This window comes from Montipora capricornis, chromosome 12, assembly GCF_036669925.1.
Source record: "Montipora capricornis isolate CH-2021 chromosome 12, ASM3666992v2, whole genome shotgun sequence".
Taxonomy (NCBI): Eukaryota; Metazoa; Cnidaria; class Anthozoa; order Scleractinia; family Acroporidae; genus Montipora; species Montipora capricornis.
Window position 1 is genome coordinate 31,776,702 of NC_090894.1, and position 18,236 is coordinate 31,794,937.

At 40.7% G+C, this 18,236-nt stretch overlaps 2 protein-coding genes across 3 annotated transcripts in view; one reads left to right on the top strand and one right to left on the bottom strand.

The window, feature by feature from the left end:
* The first annotated feature begins 9,424 nt into the window (after positions 1–9,424).
* LOC138025652 (leucine-rich repeat-containing protein 17-like) lies at positions 9,425–13,315 on the top strand. The gene is made up of 5 exons (XM_068872833.1): positions 9,425–9,675; positions 10,744–10,809; positions 10,913–10,984; positions 11,604–11,779; positions 13,038–13,315. The coding sequence occupies exons 1-5, from the start codon at positions 9,425–9,427 to the stop codon at positions 13,313–13,315; spliced, it is 843 nt and encodes a 280-aa protein (XP_068728934.1).
* Positions 13,316–13,438: 123 nt separating this feature from the next.
* Positions 13,439–18,236, bottom strand: part of LOC138026217 (protein YIF1B-like) — a 15,935-nt gene continuing 11,137 nt past the window's right edge. For both annotated transcript variants that reach the window (XM_068873450.1, XM_068873451.1), the window contains one exon: positions 13,439–14,061. In XM_068873450.1, coding sequence (XP_068729551.1) covers positions 13,876–14,061 — 186 coding nt within the window. In that variant the 3' untranslated portion in view covers positions 13,439–13,875. The remainder of the gene's footprint in view (positions 14,062–18,236) is intronic.

Genomic DNA, 18,236 nt, shown 5'->3' on the forward strand with positions numbered 1-18,236 from the left:
ACCTGAGGTCGATGTTTTGTATACGTCCGCCAAATTGCTAGTAAAAACTAATTTACCCCCAAACGTTTAAAGTAAATAGAATCATCAGAAATATACCTAAGTATCCATGTAATTTTCCGACAGAGCCTCATTAAATTCTATGATATCTAACATCTTCAGCCCTCCATCTTGATAATCTGCTATCATTTCAGTTCGTTTAATTTTATCTCCCTTGTTATCCCAAAGAAACGTAAAGATAAGATCATTAACTTCTTTCAGGGATTTTTCGTAATAAGAAGGCATTGATGACATACCAATTTGAGATGCAGCCAGAGCCTTAATAATTGCAATTTTACCGATCAAAGTTAGCTTTTTATTGTGCCAATTGTTTAGAGCGTTTCTTTCTCGTACTCCACAAGGAACAAGAGGCTACAAGTAGTCTATACTCGGGCCTGCAAAAGTACAGTGAGTGGTGTATGGTTAATTTAGCGCTAAAGAAAAGAACAGAGAGAAGTTTGTCCTTCTCACATCGGCCTTACATTGCGATTCTCATGATGTTCGACTGTGTATGTAGTGAATACCCGGACCCAGATTATCTTCATTACAGGTGGTGACAATGACCACTGGACCATGGAAAAGAGGTAAAAATAGTGTATTTATGCCAAAGTGGCTAAGCCTGACATTGTTTTTTACTGATCGATGGGTATTCTTGCTCAGTGTTTGAGAAAGGAAACACTAATTGAACGGCTTAAGGTGAAACGAAATGATTCGTCGAAACATCTTTTCCAGAAAAAAATGAAGGAGAAACGAAGGTGAGATGTGAAAACATGTTTCCAAGATGACCAAACGTTTGTGCAGTGGTGCACGTAAAGGTCACTTTGTCACGTGCGCGACACGTGAAGATGTGCACTATATCTCGACACTTGAAAATACTTCCAGAAGTGCAAAAGTTCCTTGAGGCCATGCCAAATGAATCCATAGCACGAGAATCAAATATTTAAAATATACCATTTGTTGTAATTTAAATACTCGCAGTAATACGCACCCAATTGTCAAAATAAATATGTTATTTGCCAGCTGGGAGGTCCGTATAGGGAAAAACCGCGACCGAGGCCTTGAAATTGCTGCTTTTTCAAGAACGATGTCACAGTTTTTTGCTATACAGACCGACCCTTTGCTGGTAAATAACTTTTTTTTTCCTCTCCCCCATCCTCTCTGAAATCACTTGTTTTAATTGTTGACTCGCCCCGCGCTTGATAGTGAATGCAGTATTAAAGCGACTTACAAACTGAACGTTTCAAGAGAAATTCCATTTCGAAACCTCTTGTCTAATGAAAAATAACCTCTCTGTGTAAACGGAGGCGGTGTAAAAAAAATGGAAATTTAAGGTTATCAAACAAGCTCATGCAATTAAGGCTAGGTTTCCGCCAGCCGTGAGCAAGCCGGATGAGAAAATTCCATCCGCTCCCGGAACCAATCAGATTGCAGGATTTGTTGAATTCCGCCCATTCACGCATTGAGAAAAAAATAAAAGAATTATAATTCTCTGTGACCAAATTTTGGAAAGTACCTATCAAAGACATACAGTAAGCAAAATCTATTGTGCAACTTCCAAGTACATTACCAGTATGACTTGGGCTGTATTGAATCTGAAAAGTTGTGTTTAACGCTATGACTTCTGCAGGTAATTCTGTTAACATGAAATATGTTTGTCTCGACAAGCTTGATAAGGCAGTGTATAGATCATTTCCTACATTTACAACTGATAATTACGGGGAAGTAATTAATTTCCTATCATAATTATAATTATATAATGGCACATAGTGACATAGTTGCAAATTCACTACCAGCATTTGGGCCATACACTAAAACATCACCTTGACAGTTGTTTTACTAGGATCAATAGGATGTGAACCAGGATTTTTCTAGGTTATGTCCCTGCAAAGGTTGAACTTACCGGTACCAGCAATATGCCATGCGGTGGACCAGACTTTTAACAAGAAACTATTTCAAAAAACAAAAAGTAGTTTTTCGTTTCCGGAATGGAATACTATAGTGTGGGTCACTTGGCCTGCCATTCTTATTTCGCTTCGTGTATTGAAACTCTCGAGAAATAAAGATAGAAATGTGAACTCAAACTCAATGAACGGTGTTCCTTGGTATCAACATGCATAATTAGCTTTTAAACGCACAACGCAAGGCGCAATAGAACGAGACAACAGAACAGACGTATTGGCGTTTTTTGAGGGGAACAGTGCCTTGCGGCTGGTTAGCCTATGCGACTTCCAGATTGCGTGATGTAGAACAACCTCACTTATCTCCCCAGCACTACGAGCTGAGTGGTAAACAGCACGTGCTGGATCGGACAAGAGTATTGGTTAGCGATCGATGTACCAAGGCAAACGAGCCAACAAGCTTGGTGGAAGTCACCGTACAGGAGAGGACCCAATTTTAAAGGGGCTAGGTCACGCTGTTTTAGGTAATTTTCTTTAAAATTGTTAGTTATGAGCTCTAAACGTCAAATTGGCAGAGCAAGAGTCTTTCATTTGCAAAATCACGGCCACATAACAATTGAGAATGATTTTCCAGCTGTTTAAATGACATTTTGATATAAACTGACATAAATTTGAAAAAAGGTGGGGCCGACGTTTTTCAAATTTACCCAAATGCAATCCACTTCAATCCTCCCCAGTTTTGTCCATCCTTGTCCCTTCTTATCTTTCCTGTGTTTTGTTTAAGTTCTTCTATAGTTTCGAGCCGTTATTTTGTTGTTTCAGTTAATTCTATGACCATTTGATCAATGCTGAAATTGCCTAAAATTGCGTGACCCAGCCCCTTTAATGAAGGCAAAGCGATATATCCAACCCATCCCCAAAGGGAGGGAGGAGAAAAACTTTAACAAATTGCAAACAGCTAGTTGGTTTACTATAGAAGACAAACTGCCAGGTGAACCTTGGATGGCTGACTGAGGCTTTTATAGCTAGACTCTGTCTATTAAAGTAGCCAGTTGCACAGGTTCTACTATGTAGCAGGTAGGCATTACACGTGCTCTTTAGCAATAATGAATGAGGCTTTAACAGATTTGGCCAATGCAGGTGTAAGTTATAATCTGAGATCTGGGAACAAAGTCTTTATGTCCTCGTTTTATTTACAACAAAACCGTTAATTTTATGACCTTGAACGGCCGACTACAAAGAACGCGAGTACGGTCACGTGTCATTAATCGTATTTTACTGATAGGGCAGTAAAATCTCATTTAAAGAGAAAAACATATACTCGTTTATGTGCACAATACATCGAAGAATAAAGTCTACAAATACCTACTTTACTTTCAAATACTTACCCCTGCATAACATTTCAAATTCCGTTTTCCGTGAATCGTCTCATGATTACGTGTTACACACGAACCATGGCAATTACTAGCTTTACAATCACTGGTTCCTCGTTAATCCAATTTATTACTAAGACTTGTTTGCATTACTAATTAACACGAAAAGCGATAACTTGGGAATTTTTAACAATATATCGCTTTCATCTAACCCAAAATCATTCAGATATTCAAAACGTCCTATGCATAATCCATTTCTTTCGCCTTTGTGTTTGTCAGCATTATGATTTGGAATATTTTAGGTTTACGTGTTCACAAGTTTGTTTTTGTATCTCGTAGATGTTTAGATTTCCAATTACACACTCTGTTTCGATTGGCCACTCTAACTCGCTGTGTAAATAGTTCACCCTAAGTTCAAAATAGATACGTTTCGTTTCTGACAAAACAAAACATTCTTTTACAAATCATACCGGGTATTCCTGATTTCTGCATAAATTTAAGTTTCATTTTGGATTTACCTGTTTATCCACGCTTTTTGGAAAAGTGGTACATACACTGTCCCACGTGCTTAGATTTAAACGCATACCTGAGGTAGATATTTTTGTTGTGTTTACGAGGAAGTGATCTCCCTTGCTAGTAATACGATCAAATGTGGATGACCTCAGTACGTTGTTACCCAAATACGTTCCTGCAAGTTTCCTCCTTTTTCTGCTGTTATAAAATAGACGTCTCAGCCTTTTCTCTGTAATTCTGCTTCGTTCTCGGGCACGTCTATGTCGATGCTCACGCAAATCAAAACAAAAGTAAACAACTTTTGCTTATCGAGACCTGTATTTCTCCTTCGGAATGAAGTCTTTATTATCATTGAGAATCAAATAACTGTACAGCCTTTCAAACTACATCAAAGTTATTTTCTAAAGAGCTGATCACATTTTCCACTGATGACATCAAATCTTGTGAAACTAGAACAGAACTATACACACAAGATGGCAGTGAACACGATCGCTAATATGGCTATTTGAACAAAGGATATAAGCTAGACCATTACAAGAAACAAACTGTTTAACAATGAAAAAGAAAAAAAACGTAATAGACAAAAACCTTATCTCCGTAGTCAATGGTACACTGAGCGGGAGGCTGTTTGTTCGCGATGAAAATGGTACAAGCGTGAGGCCATTTGTTCGCTGTGTAAATGTTTTTACTTTGTCTTCAGAAGATTCCAATATAGCGTCCATTTGTTTGTGGAGTTATTTTCTTTGTCGCTGTCATCTTTAGAGTAGTTCTCAATAAGGTACCCGCTGCTTATTAAAGAATTAGTGTTTTGACTTGTATCACTTTCAATAGTTGCGTCCATTTCAGTTACATTCGAGTATATTCTTGTTTCATTCAGTTCGCGGAACTACCCGTTTCGAAGCTGACGCTTGACATCTTTTAGTGTGGGTCTACCGCGAAAAGCGCATGCCTTTCTTTGTATGTGCTTTGATCGCCCCAAGAAGAAATCGATTAAGCCAACGCAATGCTGATCTTCAGTAATCCAAACAACGTATCACAGAGCTCTTCATGATCTTGGATTACGTGGTTTGCTTTAAATAACCAAAGTAAACAGCGCCACGTGGCTTCTATTGTGCATTACCCAATCAAAACACCGCAACGTGCTTTCTATTGTGCATTGCCCAATCAAAAACGGCCACGTTTTTCTATTGTGCATTTTGCTGCACAGGAAAAAAAAAAACTGAAATCTAACGTCTTTTATAACTCGAGCCCCTACGGGGCCCGAGTAACAAGAAAGCACCAAACTTAAGGTTTTGACGACGACGCGAGCACGCAATAATGAACCATTCATTTTCTAGTTTTACTTTGAAAAGGTTCGTACCCATCCAGTCACAGGATATTTCGCCCGTAATGTAAACGGTAAATAGCACCAAGTCATTTTTTGAAGTGACCTTTTCGTTGACGTTCAGTTTTATGTTACAGTTTGTATAAAAATATCACAAAGCCATGTTGCCGTTGTGCTTGGTTAAGGTGGTAACTGACTCCCTATTATTGCTCTGACACAACGAGATTTTGTAGAATGGAAAAGTAAAAAGGATTTTTTGCAATGGTATTGTTTTTATTTGGGGTAGTGGCTGATTCGCTATCATTCGGAAAAAAAACTCAGACTACTAAGTCAGACTTAATTATCTCTGACTGGATGGAGCGGGGATGGAGTAGTGATGAAAGCTCTCGCCTCCCACCAATGTGACCCGGGTTCGCTTCCCAGATCCGGCGTCATTTGTGGGTTGAGTTTGTTGGTTCTCTACAACCTCGTTCCCAGGGTCTCTCTTCTCTGCCTCCTTTGTCGTACGAACGAACGAGGTTGGGTTCTCTACTCCGCTTCGAGAGGCTTTTCTCCGGGTACTCCGGTTTTCCCCTCTCCTCAAAAACCAATATGATTTGATTTGATTTCATTTGTGCACGACCCCACAAGCTATTCAGCTTGAAACATTTTCGTGTGAAAATAAAGTTCCATTATTATTACTTTCGCGAAGACCCTTGTCGACTGTAAGACTGGAATATCTCTCTTCCCTCTTTGCTTGTCATCCGGACTAAATTTTTTATAGTAATCTTTGCTTTTACCTTTGCATGTGTTGCGATCAGAGTAGAACCCTTGTCCACAGTCGCATTTATAGCTGCCCACAGTGTTGAAGCATTGTTTCCCATACCTTCTACATTTATCTTGTATGTGCTTTTGCTTGCACTCATCAACATCTAATGAACAAAGCGTGATTCATGTCTACTAGTTAATCATTATAAGACGGCCTGCATTTCAACAAGACTTAATAATTTTAATAAACATCTACGGGAACTGCAAACATGAAACTATAATTGACCCTTGAGATTGTTTCATATCTGCAGGTATGCACCATGACTTTGATATATGCTCAATTACACTTTCTTGTCTAAGGAGATACAAAACAAACTTCCCAGATGACTTGATAACTCAGTCGCACCTTCGGTAATAGGTGTGAGTTCTGTTAAAGCCGCAATCGAATATTTAAGTTTTCTTTGCATCTGCGGTGATCTTTTGCTAAGAAAATGGAAATACCGAATTAATGGAAATTGCTGAACTATACTATTTGGCCTAGCAGTTCCCTGAAAGAGGATTTGATTTCACGCAAAAAACTAATTGAAATGCATCTCTTTCTATGACAATGTAAACTATACCTGGTGGTTCGCTGGATTTTTGTGCTTTTTTGCCTGTCGCTGTGACGGGATCCTGGGGGTCTGCTGGACCGGCTTTCGTCTGTACTGTCTCCTCCCGTCCTGCAAGAAGGGACATATACTTTTGCTAAATTGGTACAACTAGTTTGGTACTTAAACGGTATATTTCTCAAAGTGACGCGGGTATGATCGAGAATAGAAAAAGAGCAGGATCGGAAGTGTTAAAAATGTCAGCACTGCGATTAGTTGAACTCTTATTCATTTAGTACGGAGGTCGTCAATGAAGTTGAAAGTCAAAACCGTTTTAGGTTGCTAAGCCGTAGCGTCGTGATTGGGTCTAAAGTCTCGCGCGATTTTCTCAGGCAATCAAGTCTCAGTTGTTCAATCGATGGATAGCGCTATCCGCCGAATAAATCACTAACCAGTGGATAAGTCATAGCAAAACCAATTGGATAGTGACTTATCCAGTGGATAGCGTTATCCACCTTTTGTGCAACTGGGGCCAGATGTAAAACAAAATCAAATTACTGTGACTTCCCGGGCATAATGCGGCTGCAATTTTCGCTGTGATTGGTCATTTGATTGTATGTGTTTTGATTCTACAACAGTTGATTGAAAATGGCTCAAAAAGTGCAGTATCAACTCAGCTACAGAGAGATCGGCGTAGTTTCTTAAAATTGCATGCATACCTTGCCTTCTGATCTGTAGAGAGTGTTTTACTACGTCTGTTTTAAAACCCCTTGATGGAATACTGTCTGCGCAAACGACGAATACGGTCACGAGCACTAGACTGTACGCCAAATAGCGCTTTTCCATTTTTGCCGTATTCTACATTCCCTTCACATTCTTTACTTCTCGCTTCTTTGGCAATGGTCTGACGCAATAAAGCTTACGACGTCTAATTTATGAAGACATAATTGATTTAATTAGTACTAATTAACTTCATTTATGCTATACATGTAACGCAAATAACGTAATTCGCTTTTTTCACCAGTCCCATAATACAGTTCATGTTGGGGGGTTATTTGCATTAAAACAATGGATATATTAAGTTCAGTGACGCATGATACAGTCCCAAGAGTAATGAACTTGTATTGTTTTTATGTAAAGGCCCCCCAAAACGTATTGCATTATGGGATGGTGAAAATAGTCCATTTCTAGACTGGAGCAAGTTTGGAAAAGAAAATAACTTTTGCCTTTAAAAGCGCATAAAAAATATTTATACGCACCGCGCATAGTTCAAACCAACCATTTTGTAACATTTCCATTGCGCTTTCTTCAAGAAGAGAGATTCTCATATCATCAGCGTGCCATGCAGTCTCAAAAAAATTAGGGTTGCGTGAATTTGTTCATTATGAGTTAAGCCCCGTCAACACGTATCAGGATATTTTTGAATCCGCAACCATTTCTTTCCGGATACACCTTCCGTCCAAACGTATCCGGCGAATTCGCTTGCGAATCCGGAACTTTTGAATACGCTCTCCAGAGTGGATATTTTTGAATCCGCTATGAATCCGGAACCGTGTGGACGCTAAATCCGGAAATTTTTTTATCCGGATGACGTAACAAGATCGAGCCCAGTTCCTTACCATGAACTCAATTCTCAAGATGACTGCCGAGACCTGCGGAGGGCTTCATGGCGCATGCTCCGTTTCCTCTGTTTCCTTGACGAGTCCTAAGTACTAGTCGCAAGAGGGAATCCGGATACGTTTCGGTTACGTGTGGACGGGCAAATTCGATTTGAATACAGTACGTGTGAATGGGAATATTTTTGAATCCGGAAAGAAAAAGTTGCGAATTCAAAAATGTCCGGATACTACGAATGTACACCGTTAACTTCAATTCGTGCATCAAATTCCGGATGGAGAGGATTTGCTGAAAGAACAGTGAAGTAGCTACCACACGGGGGAGGGGGAGGGGGGAGGTCCAAGTGTATTAAAATTCTCTCCGACCAAGGAAAACTCAGGAGAAATGTTTGCCTCTGTAATCATATCTTAATTTAATTTAATTGTGAGACATTCAGGAGCTTTCAAGGCTTCTTGGAATAGGACTAAAACACGGGAGATCCCGGTTGTCTCGCCACCCTTATTCATAAAATTCCGTGGGACGTAAAGTCGCGAAGAGAATCCGGAAAATGTGACCGTCAGGTTCGGCGCAGTATTTCAAAATCGCCTATGATGTACTGAGCGGCCACGAAGCAGTGAAAACAGCCAAAAGGTAGGTACGTTACAGTGTTACCGAAACTAAAATTTTGTTTATCAAAGGAATTGATGAAGTAACTAAACCTCTGTAGCTGACTCCAGCAAAGAAATCTTTTGTGTGAAGCAGACACACTGTTCCTTTAGAAACAACCTCTTCGTTCCCGAAACTACATAACTTTACTCTTTATTTGCCACCCTGCATGAAGAGTTCCATCAGATCTTCCCAGAAGAAGGGGTATTTTTAACCACGATGATCGAAGGGAACTGTGACTGCAGCGTAATAGCCCATTTCCGAGTTGCTGTATGCCTCAGTTTCAAAGCGAGTCCTGGTGCACAACCATTCAAATGCAAATGAGTTGCGTATTCTTATGCAAATCAAACTCATTTCCCTTACAATAGTTGAGCACCAAGACTCACTTCGAACCGAGACAAACAGCAACTCGGAAATGGCCCATTTTCTTGTTTGGCGGAGTCGAGAAAATGAAGAATCTTCAGAGCGGGTAAAACAACGAAGATAAATTTAGCTGGCTCCTTGTACTTTGAGGCCTAATTACTCGAATATAATCGACATCTCTTGTTTCTTTTATTAAAAGGAACATAAACCGATCTGCACGCGCTGAACAGAGTAGCACGTGCTACTTGATTATGAGCGGAGGCCAGGCGAATTATGTGCATACAAACCATTGTGACGTCAGAAAGCGCACTGTTACGAAAAATGGCTCGATCGCTTTGCGGAAAGATTTTTCTCGTTACTCTCTTACTAGTTTCCTTTGCAGTGTCGGAGATTGAAAGTTCTGCCCTTCCCTCACAAAACAATCGCACACTATCGACAGTCATTTCCGGGGGCTTTGCCGAAGGCATATCTGCCGGTTGCAGGTTGTATCTGGACAAAAAACTTCTTCAGTGCCGACATGTTCAACTGCAAACTATACCAGAACTGAAAAGAAACTGGAAAGTAGAAATTGTGTAAGTTAACTTCAATGTGATTGAAGATTTCCTTTGAGATTACAGCTTTATTTCTAACTGGTAACGACCAAACACCTGGAAAGTAAAGTATGTACTACTTACGAGTCTCCTATAGATGATTTTCAATCACGTGATGAGACGGCCATGTTGGTGCAAAAAACACTAGCAAATTATGGCTCATGTTTTGCATTGTAATAGAGTTTAATTCTCAAAGGACTTTTTTCTCGATTGTCCTGTGCACCAACATGGCCGCTGTGAAGCCAAGTGAAAACCATTTATAGCTCAGTGGTGGGGCATCGAAATTAGTAATCGGAAGGTCATGGGTTCGACTCCTACCGAAGGAGCACTCGGATTCTTCCGAACATCTCTAAGTCATCATCGATAAATAAATCTCTTCATTTGCAGTACAGGGTACGAGCGTAGAAGAACACGATTATCAAACAGTGTTGTCGACAAGTAGAATACTAGCCTTTCACTCACCAAAACGAGCACTGTGATTGGATGATTCTTGCTCGCGTGCGCCTGATCAAATTCAAAATGTATCCCGACCGGGATACAATTTTCGCAGTTGTTGCCCGCTCTGGATGTTTTTCTGCGATCATAGAATGAAAAGTTTAAATATATAACAGAGCACTTAATTTATGGTCCCTCGGGAAACTAATTAGTTTTGTTTTCCCTCGAGTCCTGATGTTTCCCTCGACTTCGTCTCGGGAAACATCAGGACTCGGAGGAAAACAAAACTAACTGTTTCCCTCGGGACCATACATTGAGTGTGCTCTACAAATATCAGTACCGGTAACTGTACAAATGAGTTTTTTTTGTTTAAAAAAAATTAGTAGGGAAGAATTATTATCCCCGAACCCTACGGAAACACAGGCTAAGCGACTGTCGAATGCACTTCAATAATCCGAGATTATTCCACTCGTGCTCGTTGGATAAAAGATTGTTATGGTCAATTCAGCGCTATCGGCGTTACCCACCTCGTTGGCTATTTACCATCTCATATCCAACGCGCTCGTGGAATTATTGTTAAATATACAAACTTGAGTTTGGTTTTTTTCCCACCAGTGATCTCACAGGTAACAACATCTCAACGATCAACTTTGGTGATGACTATAAAAAGGTCAAAATTATGTGAGTACAGAGCTTTTTTTACACTTCTTAATAACTGATGTATGTTGATAACGTTAAGATTTTCATGAAGTCTGATCCCAGGTCTCGCATATAACTTTTGCAGCCATCTGGAACAAAACAACATCACTTCCATCACTGAGGCTTCGAGTTTCCAGCTCCAACATTTTCAAGTTCTGTGAGTATACTTCTAAGACCTTCTAATAACAAGGATTTGTACCAATATTCAGACATCAATCATGTTCCACATATCGCCAGCGCTAGATATCTTTTTTAAATACGGTAGGCAAAATTTTAATCGAAAACCTCTGGCCCCGGTCATTCGAAGGGTGGATAGCGCTATCCACTGAATGAATCACTTTTCACTGGATAACTCAGTTGATTTCGCTAGTGTTTATCCGCTGGATAGTGATTTATCCGGTGCATAGCGTTATCACCTTTTGAACAGCTGAGGCCTAGTTGAAATCTTCATCGAAAGTAGTCAAAATGCTGAAGTGTAAGGAACTTATGGCAAACGTTTTTTTCACACAACCTGTTAAATTAATGCATAAAAAAAGAGTGATTCATTTACTCGAATAAGAAGCTTTCTTCGATCCCAATACTGATAGACCAGATCTGTTCTAGGCTGTTTCGGAGGCCGCTTTTTCTTTTCTCGCCAAGCTTTCTGGCAGGTCTGACTGGGAGCTGATTATATCGAGACACTGAAAATAAACACTGAGCAGCTTTCCTTTCTGCAATGAGCTTTGCATTATCATAAAACATTTCTCCAAATCCTTCTATTTTGTATTGATTTTAAGATCTCTTGGAGGAAATCCATTTAACTGTGATTGTAAACTTGAATGGCTCCGTGAAAAGCTCCTTGGAAAAAACGACACCTTTCCACGTTTAACGCGTATTGATACAATGAAATGTGCATCCCCTGCCAGTCTCGAAGGAAAACCACTTGTTAACATTTCAAGAGAAGAGATATGCGGTAAGAGCTTTTTTGTTCTTAAAGCTTCGATAAACCTGAAAAAAATCAAATCAGAGCGGTTTTCAATTGAGTGTCGAAAGTAATTAGCGAATTGCTTCGGTTTTGCATTAGAGCGAGTTTCAATTGAGTGTCGTAAAACCCAAACCAAAGTACTTACTTTGGCCAATCAAAGAGGACGGAGAGAATCCAGTAAAGCAATAAAAACTCGAAGTAATTACACGTAGCCGACACAAAGCGCGCGAAAATGTGCACGCACAAGCCACGATTGGTTTTGGTTTCACTTCTTATTGGTTGAAAAAATGGTGCGAGAACTGTGAACCAATCACTGAGTGAAGTAATGCAAAAGCAAAGCAATTGGCTAATTTCTTTCGACACTCAATTGAAAACCGCTCTACTTCACACAATGATTGGTTTAAAGTTCTCGCGCCACTTTTTCAACCAATCGTGGCTTGCGCGTGCACATTTTCACGCGCTTCGTGTCGGCTTCGTGTAACTGAGACTGTCTTGAAGTTTCTATATCAGGGGGCTCAAGCAAAATGCCACATTAGCGTTCACTCGGGCTTCCAAGTTAACAGTGGATGTTCCGAAACTTGTGTAGTCTGCTGTCTCAATGCCATTATTGCCTGTACGTCTAAAACAGAAGCTCGTGACCTTGAAGCGTTTAACGCTGGTTTAGAGCTGGGGTTCAAAAATTTCCTTATTTGGATGTAACGTAGCCCGAGCATTTTCCCGCATGTATAGCTTCGATCTTATTTTTGTCCATATTTGGGAATAAAATTTGGCGTCCACAAATCCGCCAGCTTTGCTCCAAGGAAAAAGAGCTGCGATTTACACGCTTCAAGGTCACGTGTTTCTGGTCTAAACTCAATATTTCACTGCAAATATCACTCTGCGAGTGTAATGCAAACGCTAACGCAAATAAGAGTGCAAAAAAAATTCACAATGCGTTGTGTCAGCAATTTAGTTTCGGTGTTTTCAAGTTTCCTCTTTAGATTGTACTCTTTATTTTCCCATTTCAGACCACGTGATGTTACTCTAGGGAACAGTTTCTTTCAAATGTCGTGAATATGTATGCAGAACTTATGAAAAAACTAAAGGAAAATTCCCTTAGGAAAATCACGTGGTCTGAAATGGGAAAACAAAACGTACGAGCTAAGGACGTCAATTTCCTGGTATTTTCTTGTGACGCCCTTACGAACCACGCTCAAGTCGCTCAAAAGGCCCGCATTTGATCAGTTTTTTACTGCGATATTTGCAGGTAGTGAATCTACGGTTAAGCTGACAAATACAACCACTGCAGCTCCAACAACACTGACAACGATTGCTGACGAATTAAAAGTCGTAACTGAACTGAGCAAACCACAAAAATGGCGAGTTGTTACACCTCCGAGGTCACTGGGAAAGAATGCTGCTCAATTAACAGCCCGAGCTAAGACAGTTGATGCACAAACGGGAAGAGTTGCCGAAATCATTGGGGTCACTTTAGCATTCGCTGCTGTTATAGTCATCATGTCCGTTGTTTTTATTCTCATGTAGTAGCCAGCGTTGTCATCCGGAAGTAAGATACAGTGCTATACTATCGTAGTGAAGTGAAAAATAAACAGAAAACGAGGCTGTTAGCTATCAAAAGAAATAACAACTTGCAAACAAGACAAAAAGTAAGAAATAAAATGTATCTTGTTTATTGATCTTAATTGTCGATAATAATCGGGAATCTCTCCCAAAAGTAATCCCTCAGTGTGAGTTTTTCATTTTAATAACTGCTGTCTAAACTCTCTTCCGATTCATCTCATACAGTCTGTGTAGTGCAGTCGTAAAGAAGTTTTGGACATGACAGGGTTACCCTTGCAAAAGAATATGAGCTCTCCCGCTATGTACATTTTTGTCATACAATTCTATTGTTCAGTTTTGGTGAACACTGAATCTTCACTCTTTGCACTAATCTTAAATAGAACAAAACGCTCAATCTCGTTCCCAGGATCTCTTTGTCGTTGTCAACGACAATGAGGACCCTGGGGACGAGGTTGCAAAACGCTTTGAGGGCAAAGACTGACGCCCCACTGATCAAGTAACATGTCTTCCGCACTCGAGGATTTTTACAGGGTAGCTGTTGGACCATTTAACGGCTCTGCAGCAACAGGTTTGAGGTGACTGGTTAAGAAATACATAAACAGGGGCTGCAGAATGGCAATAAACAGAAGCAAGTAGATTCTTCTCTTGCTTGCTCGGGCGATGCCATCTGGAGCTGACTCTGGTACGATGATAAGCCTCAGGGTGCGAACCTGTAATCATTAAATGATAAACATCACATCTTAGGCAAGTCAATATGTGAAAACGTGGTGTTCGCACAAAACGCATTAATGCAGAGACTTTTGCCACGTGTCACCATCAGTTTGGAAAGACTACTGTGAGCTGGGTCCCGTTTCTCAAAAGTCCCGAAACTTTTCGGGCCTTTTTCGGGTGTCATAATTCCCTCTATATATTAAGAACGGAGAGATTTTTAGTCAACAAACTTCACTATCACTTTGCTTTTTGTTAACTTGAAAACGTGTTAAAAAACAAGCGGAAGGCAGTTTCGTAAATGGCTTTTCGAGCCCGAAACGGTATTAGCACTTTCGAGAGACGGACCCCTCAGCCACGTTGAATGGCCTCGCTCTGGGACAGTGGTAAAGCAGGTACCCAGGACAATTCGCCCCTAATTTGAAACCGCTTCATGACATGAACGTAAAAATTTAGGGCTGGTGTTTAGATTCCATTGGATTACGCGACTGGACTCATTCCTTGTTTAAGCAATTAATGATGGACAAAATTTCCTTGCTTTCTGTAGACTTAAAAGTCGACCTTTCTTTTCTTCCAAAAAAAATGAATTTCTCATTGACGAAGAACAAAGTTTTCTGCAATAATACAGTGTTTTGATATTGGGGCTAATCGTCTTGAAATAGCGGGCGAATTGTCCGACATTCGTAGATTATCCCAAGTCCAAGTTGGACTTCTTCACTATCCACCACCCCGTTAGTAGGGCCTTGCTAGCACGTGAGAGTTAAGGAGTTACCTTTAATAGCAGGGAAATTAACGACTAAAAAAAGTTCAGTGACTGTAGCCTGCGTAGCTGGTGGTATGTTGGTGCGAGAGGCAAATTAACGAGCGTCAAAGCCGCGCGGAGAATGGGGAGGAGTGCTTATGCCTCTCACGCCAACAATATCGGCAGCTACGCAGGCTACAGTGACTGTTGCTTGTTTTAATTCACAGGTTTAATGTATACAATAATAATAATAGTAATAATAATAATAATAATAATAATAATAATAATAATAATAATAACGATCTAAAACATATTGTACATAAAAAATCTTCGGTAAGAAAAAAGAAATATCAATCACGCGACGGCATAAAACATTCGTAGAGAAATTAGCATGTCAGTCCAGCAAGTCCCTTCTCTATCTCTAAGTCATTCTCCGGTACATTTGTCTTTCTTCTCTGTGACCTTGTTCCCCTCAAACAGACTAGGGCAGTCAACAGGATGGCGAAGGACACCTTCATTCTGATCCGTGCGATTGTTGTTGTTGTTGTAATAATAATAATAATAATAATAATAATAATAATAATAATAATAATAATAATAATAATAATAATAATAATAGGGAGTTCCAACTAGACCCTGGAAGAGTATATGCCAGTTTCAAAGGGACAATAGAAAGTCGAGGAGGCTGCGAGAGACCCAGTTATGAGTATGGGCAGCAGGATAAGGAAATAACTCAAAGACTTTTCGCGGATGTGAATGAGGCGTCGAGTTTCTGGAAAGCTCTTTGGGAGTCAGAAGGGGACGGAAATATAGAAGCAGAGTGGCTAGATGAGATCGGGTGTGTAATAAGGGAGAATATCCCGGATCTACAAGAGGGATCTTCTGAGCTATGCGCGGAGCAAGCTAAGAGAGTGATATTGAAGAAGAGGAACTGGAGTGCCCCAGGCCCAGACCGCATCGTGAACTATTGGTGGAAGAGAGTGGATCTTGTCCATGATAGCATTGCGAGAGCATTTCAGGCTATAGCGCAGGAAGACCAAGAGATTCCGTTATGGTTCGCTGAGGGAAAGTCTTCGCTGTTACCAAAACCTAGTGAGTTTACGAGCGCCAATCAGAGGCCTATGCCTTAACACTATTTATAAGTGGTTTACGTCATGTGTATTGAAGCCTGTAGACAGCCATTTGGTAGATAACGATTTGATGGAGGGAGAGCAGCGTGGGGCAAAGCAGAATTGCAGCGGGACAACAGACAATTTACTTATCGACCGCATGGTGTGTCTTGATAGTCAGCGCGGGCGACGAAATGTAAGCATGGCGTGGATTGATGTCCGGAAGGCCTACGATTCGGTAGACCATAGATGGCTGAGGGAGATGTTTAGCTTACATCGCTTTCCTAAGTGGATCGGGAGATTGATAGCGAGACTCAGTGATAAATGGAATACCAGGATAGTTGTTAGAACCCAGGAGGGCTTGGAAGTGTCAGAGAGGATCTACAGAGCTACAGAGAATCGATAGAGATACGCGGAAGGTTATCACAGAGAACGGAGGAAAGCACCCACTAGCGTCAACTGATCTGCTATACCTCTCAAGACAAGCTGGTGGGCGAGGATTGAAGTCGGTCGAGGCAGAGTATAAGGCTACGAAAATCAAGGCAGCGGTGAGGGTTTACCAAAACAAAGACCCAACCATCGGCCTCGTAAGGCAGTTTGAGGAGAAAGCGGAGAGGAAGGGTAGGCGTTCCTTGGTCAGAGATGCACAAACGTATGCAGAGGAGCTGGGCATGAAATTAGAGTTACAGTACCCGCTACCATCAGGGTCAACAGACGAAGGTGAGAGTATAGAGGGGAAGAAGATTGGACCGTGGGTCAAAGAAGTTGTGATTAACAAACGCTGTGAGAACATTAGACAACAGAGATGGCAGGGGAAGCTAGTGACGGCAACATGGGAAGATGAAGATCTGGATAAAGAGTGTTTCTCGTGGTTGGCGGAGTGGGGGATGGAGCCAATGTACTCAATAGCAGGGATCAACGAGTTATACGAGCAGCTATTACCAACCAAGCTGTACCACTCCAGGAAGACCAAGACTCGGGAGGACCTAGATGCCACGTGCAGAATGTGCGGGGAAGCTCAAGAGTCCGTGGCGCATGTGCTTGCGGGTTGTAATGCACTTGCCCAGACAAAGTACCTTGCGAGGCACAATGCAGCACTTAAGATAATTTTCTTTGAGTTGCTTAAGGACTATCTTCTAATAGAAACGACCCCTCCTTGGTACTCCCCAATACAGCCAAAACCAGTGTACGAGAATAACCAAGTTACAGCTTACTGGGATGTCCCTGTATACGCGTACAATACAGAAGTAAGAGCTAACAGAGTAAATGCAAGGTTTGTAGACAAAGGAAGCAAGATCGTCACTTTACTTGAGATGAGCTGCCCTTGGACAGAAAATCATCACCAGAAAGACCAGGAAAAGACACAAAAGTACGCTGCTCTACGCTGGGAGATTAAACAGCAATACCCTGGATTCGAGATACGCCAAGTCAACTTGATTGTAGATGTCTCAGGGGGATACTCTAAGAACGTTGGAAGGAGTGTTAGAGAATTGTTAGGTGTAAAGAGAGGTAGAGAAGTCCTCCGCCAGATGCAGAAAGCTGTCCTCAGCGCCGGTCTGAACATCGCCAGAACCTTTAAGATTCTTAGTTAGCTTAGAACTCCCGCACAAGCCGCCAGCTAGCTACTTATATAACTCATGTAGTTTTTTACAATGTATTATTTATTTGGATTATTGATTTTATGTGACTTTTTTTGTTTCCCTTTTATAATCAGATTAGCAATTTCACGTATTTTTAGCATGTAAATAAGACTTAGGCTAGCCACGGTCAACGCCTAGCCTGAATGAGTTGGATCGGCATCCAGATGTGTATATACTGCCATAATAATAATAATAGTAATAATAATAATAATAATAATAATAATAATAATAATAATAGAACTTTACTTTCACACGCATAATGTTTAAATCTGAATAGCTTGTGGGGTCGTGCACAAATGAAATCAAATCAAATGAATTCATATCAAATCATAATGGTTTTTGAGGAGAGGGAAAAACCAGAGTCCCCAGAGAAAAACCTCTCGGAGCAGAGTAGAGAACCAACAACCTCAACCCACATGTAATGTCGTGTCTGGGAATCGAACCCGGGCCACATTGGTGGGACGCGAGTGCTCTCACCACTGCGCCATCCCGCAAGGAGCCCCAAAGTGTTCGAGTAAAGAGGATAACACTATGTATCTTAAGAAACGAGAGAAAGAAAACTGATGTAAATACATTGTACACATAAAAAATAATTGGTATACACTCAAGTAAAAGGAGAGTGTGCTTATAGGATAGTATGCAACAGTAAACAATGAGAAACTCTCGTTCTGCTTTCACACAAAAAT

Bases quoted from the DNA above. Each gene is read 5' to 3' on its own strand.
- LOC138025652 (XM_068872833.1), top strand. From the start codon at position 9,425: ATGGCTCGATCGCTTTGCGGAAAGATTTTTCTCGTTACTCTCTTACTA. The intron at 9,676-10,743 runs GTAAGTTAACTT...TTTTCCCACCAG, and splicing joins AACTGGAAAGTAGAAATTGT to TGATCTCACAGGTAACAACA. The intron at 10,985-11,603 runs GTGAGTATACTT...ATTGATTTTAAG, and splicing joins CTCCAACATTTTCAAGTTCT to ATCTCTTGGAGGAAATCCAT.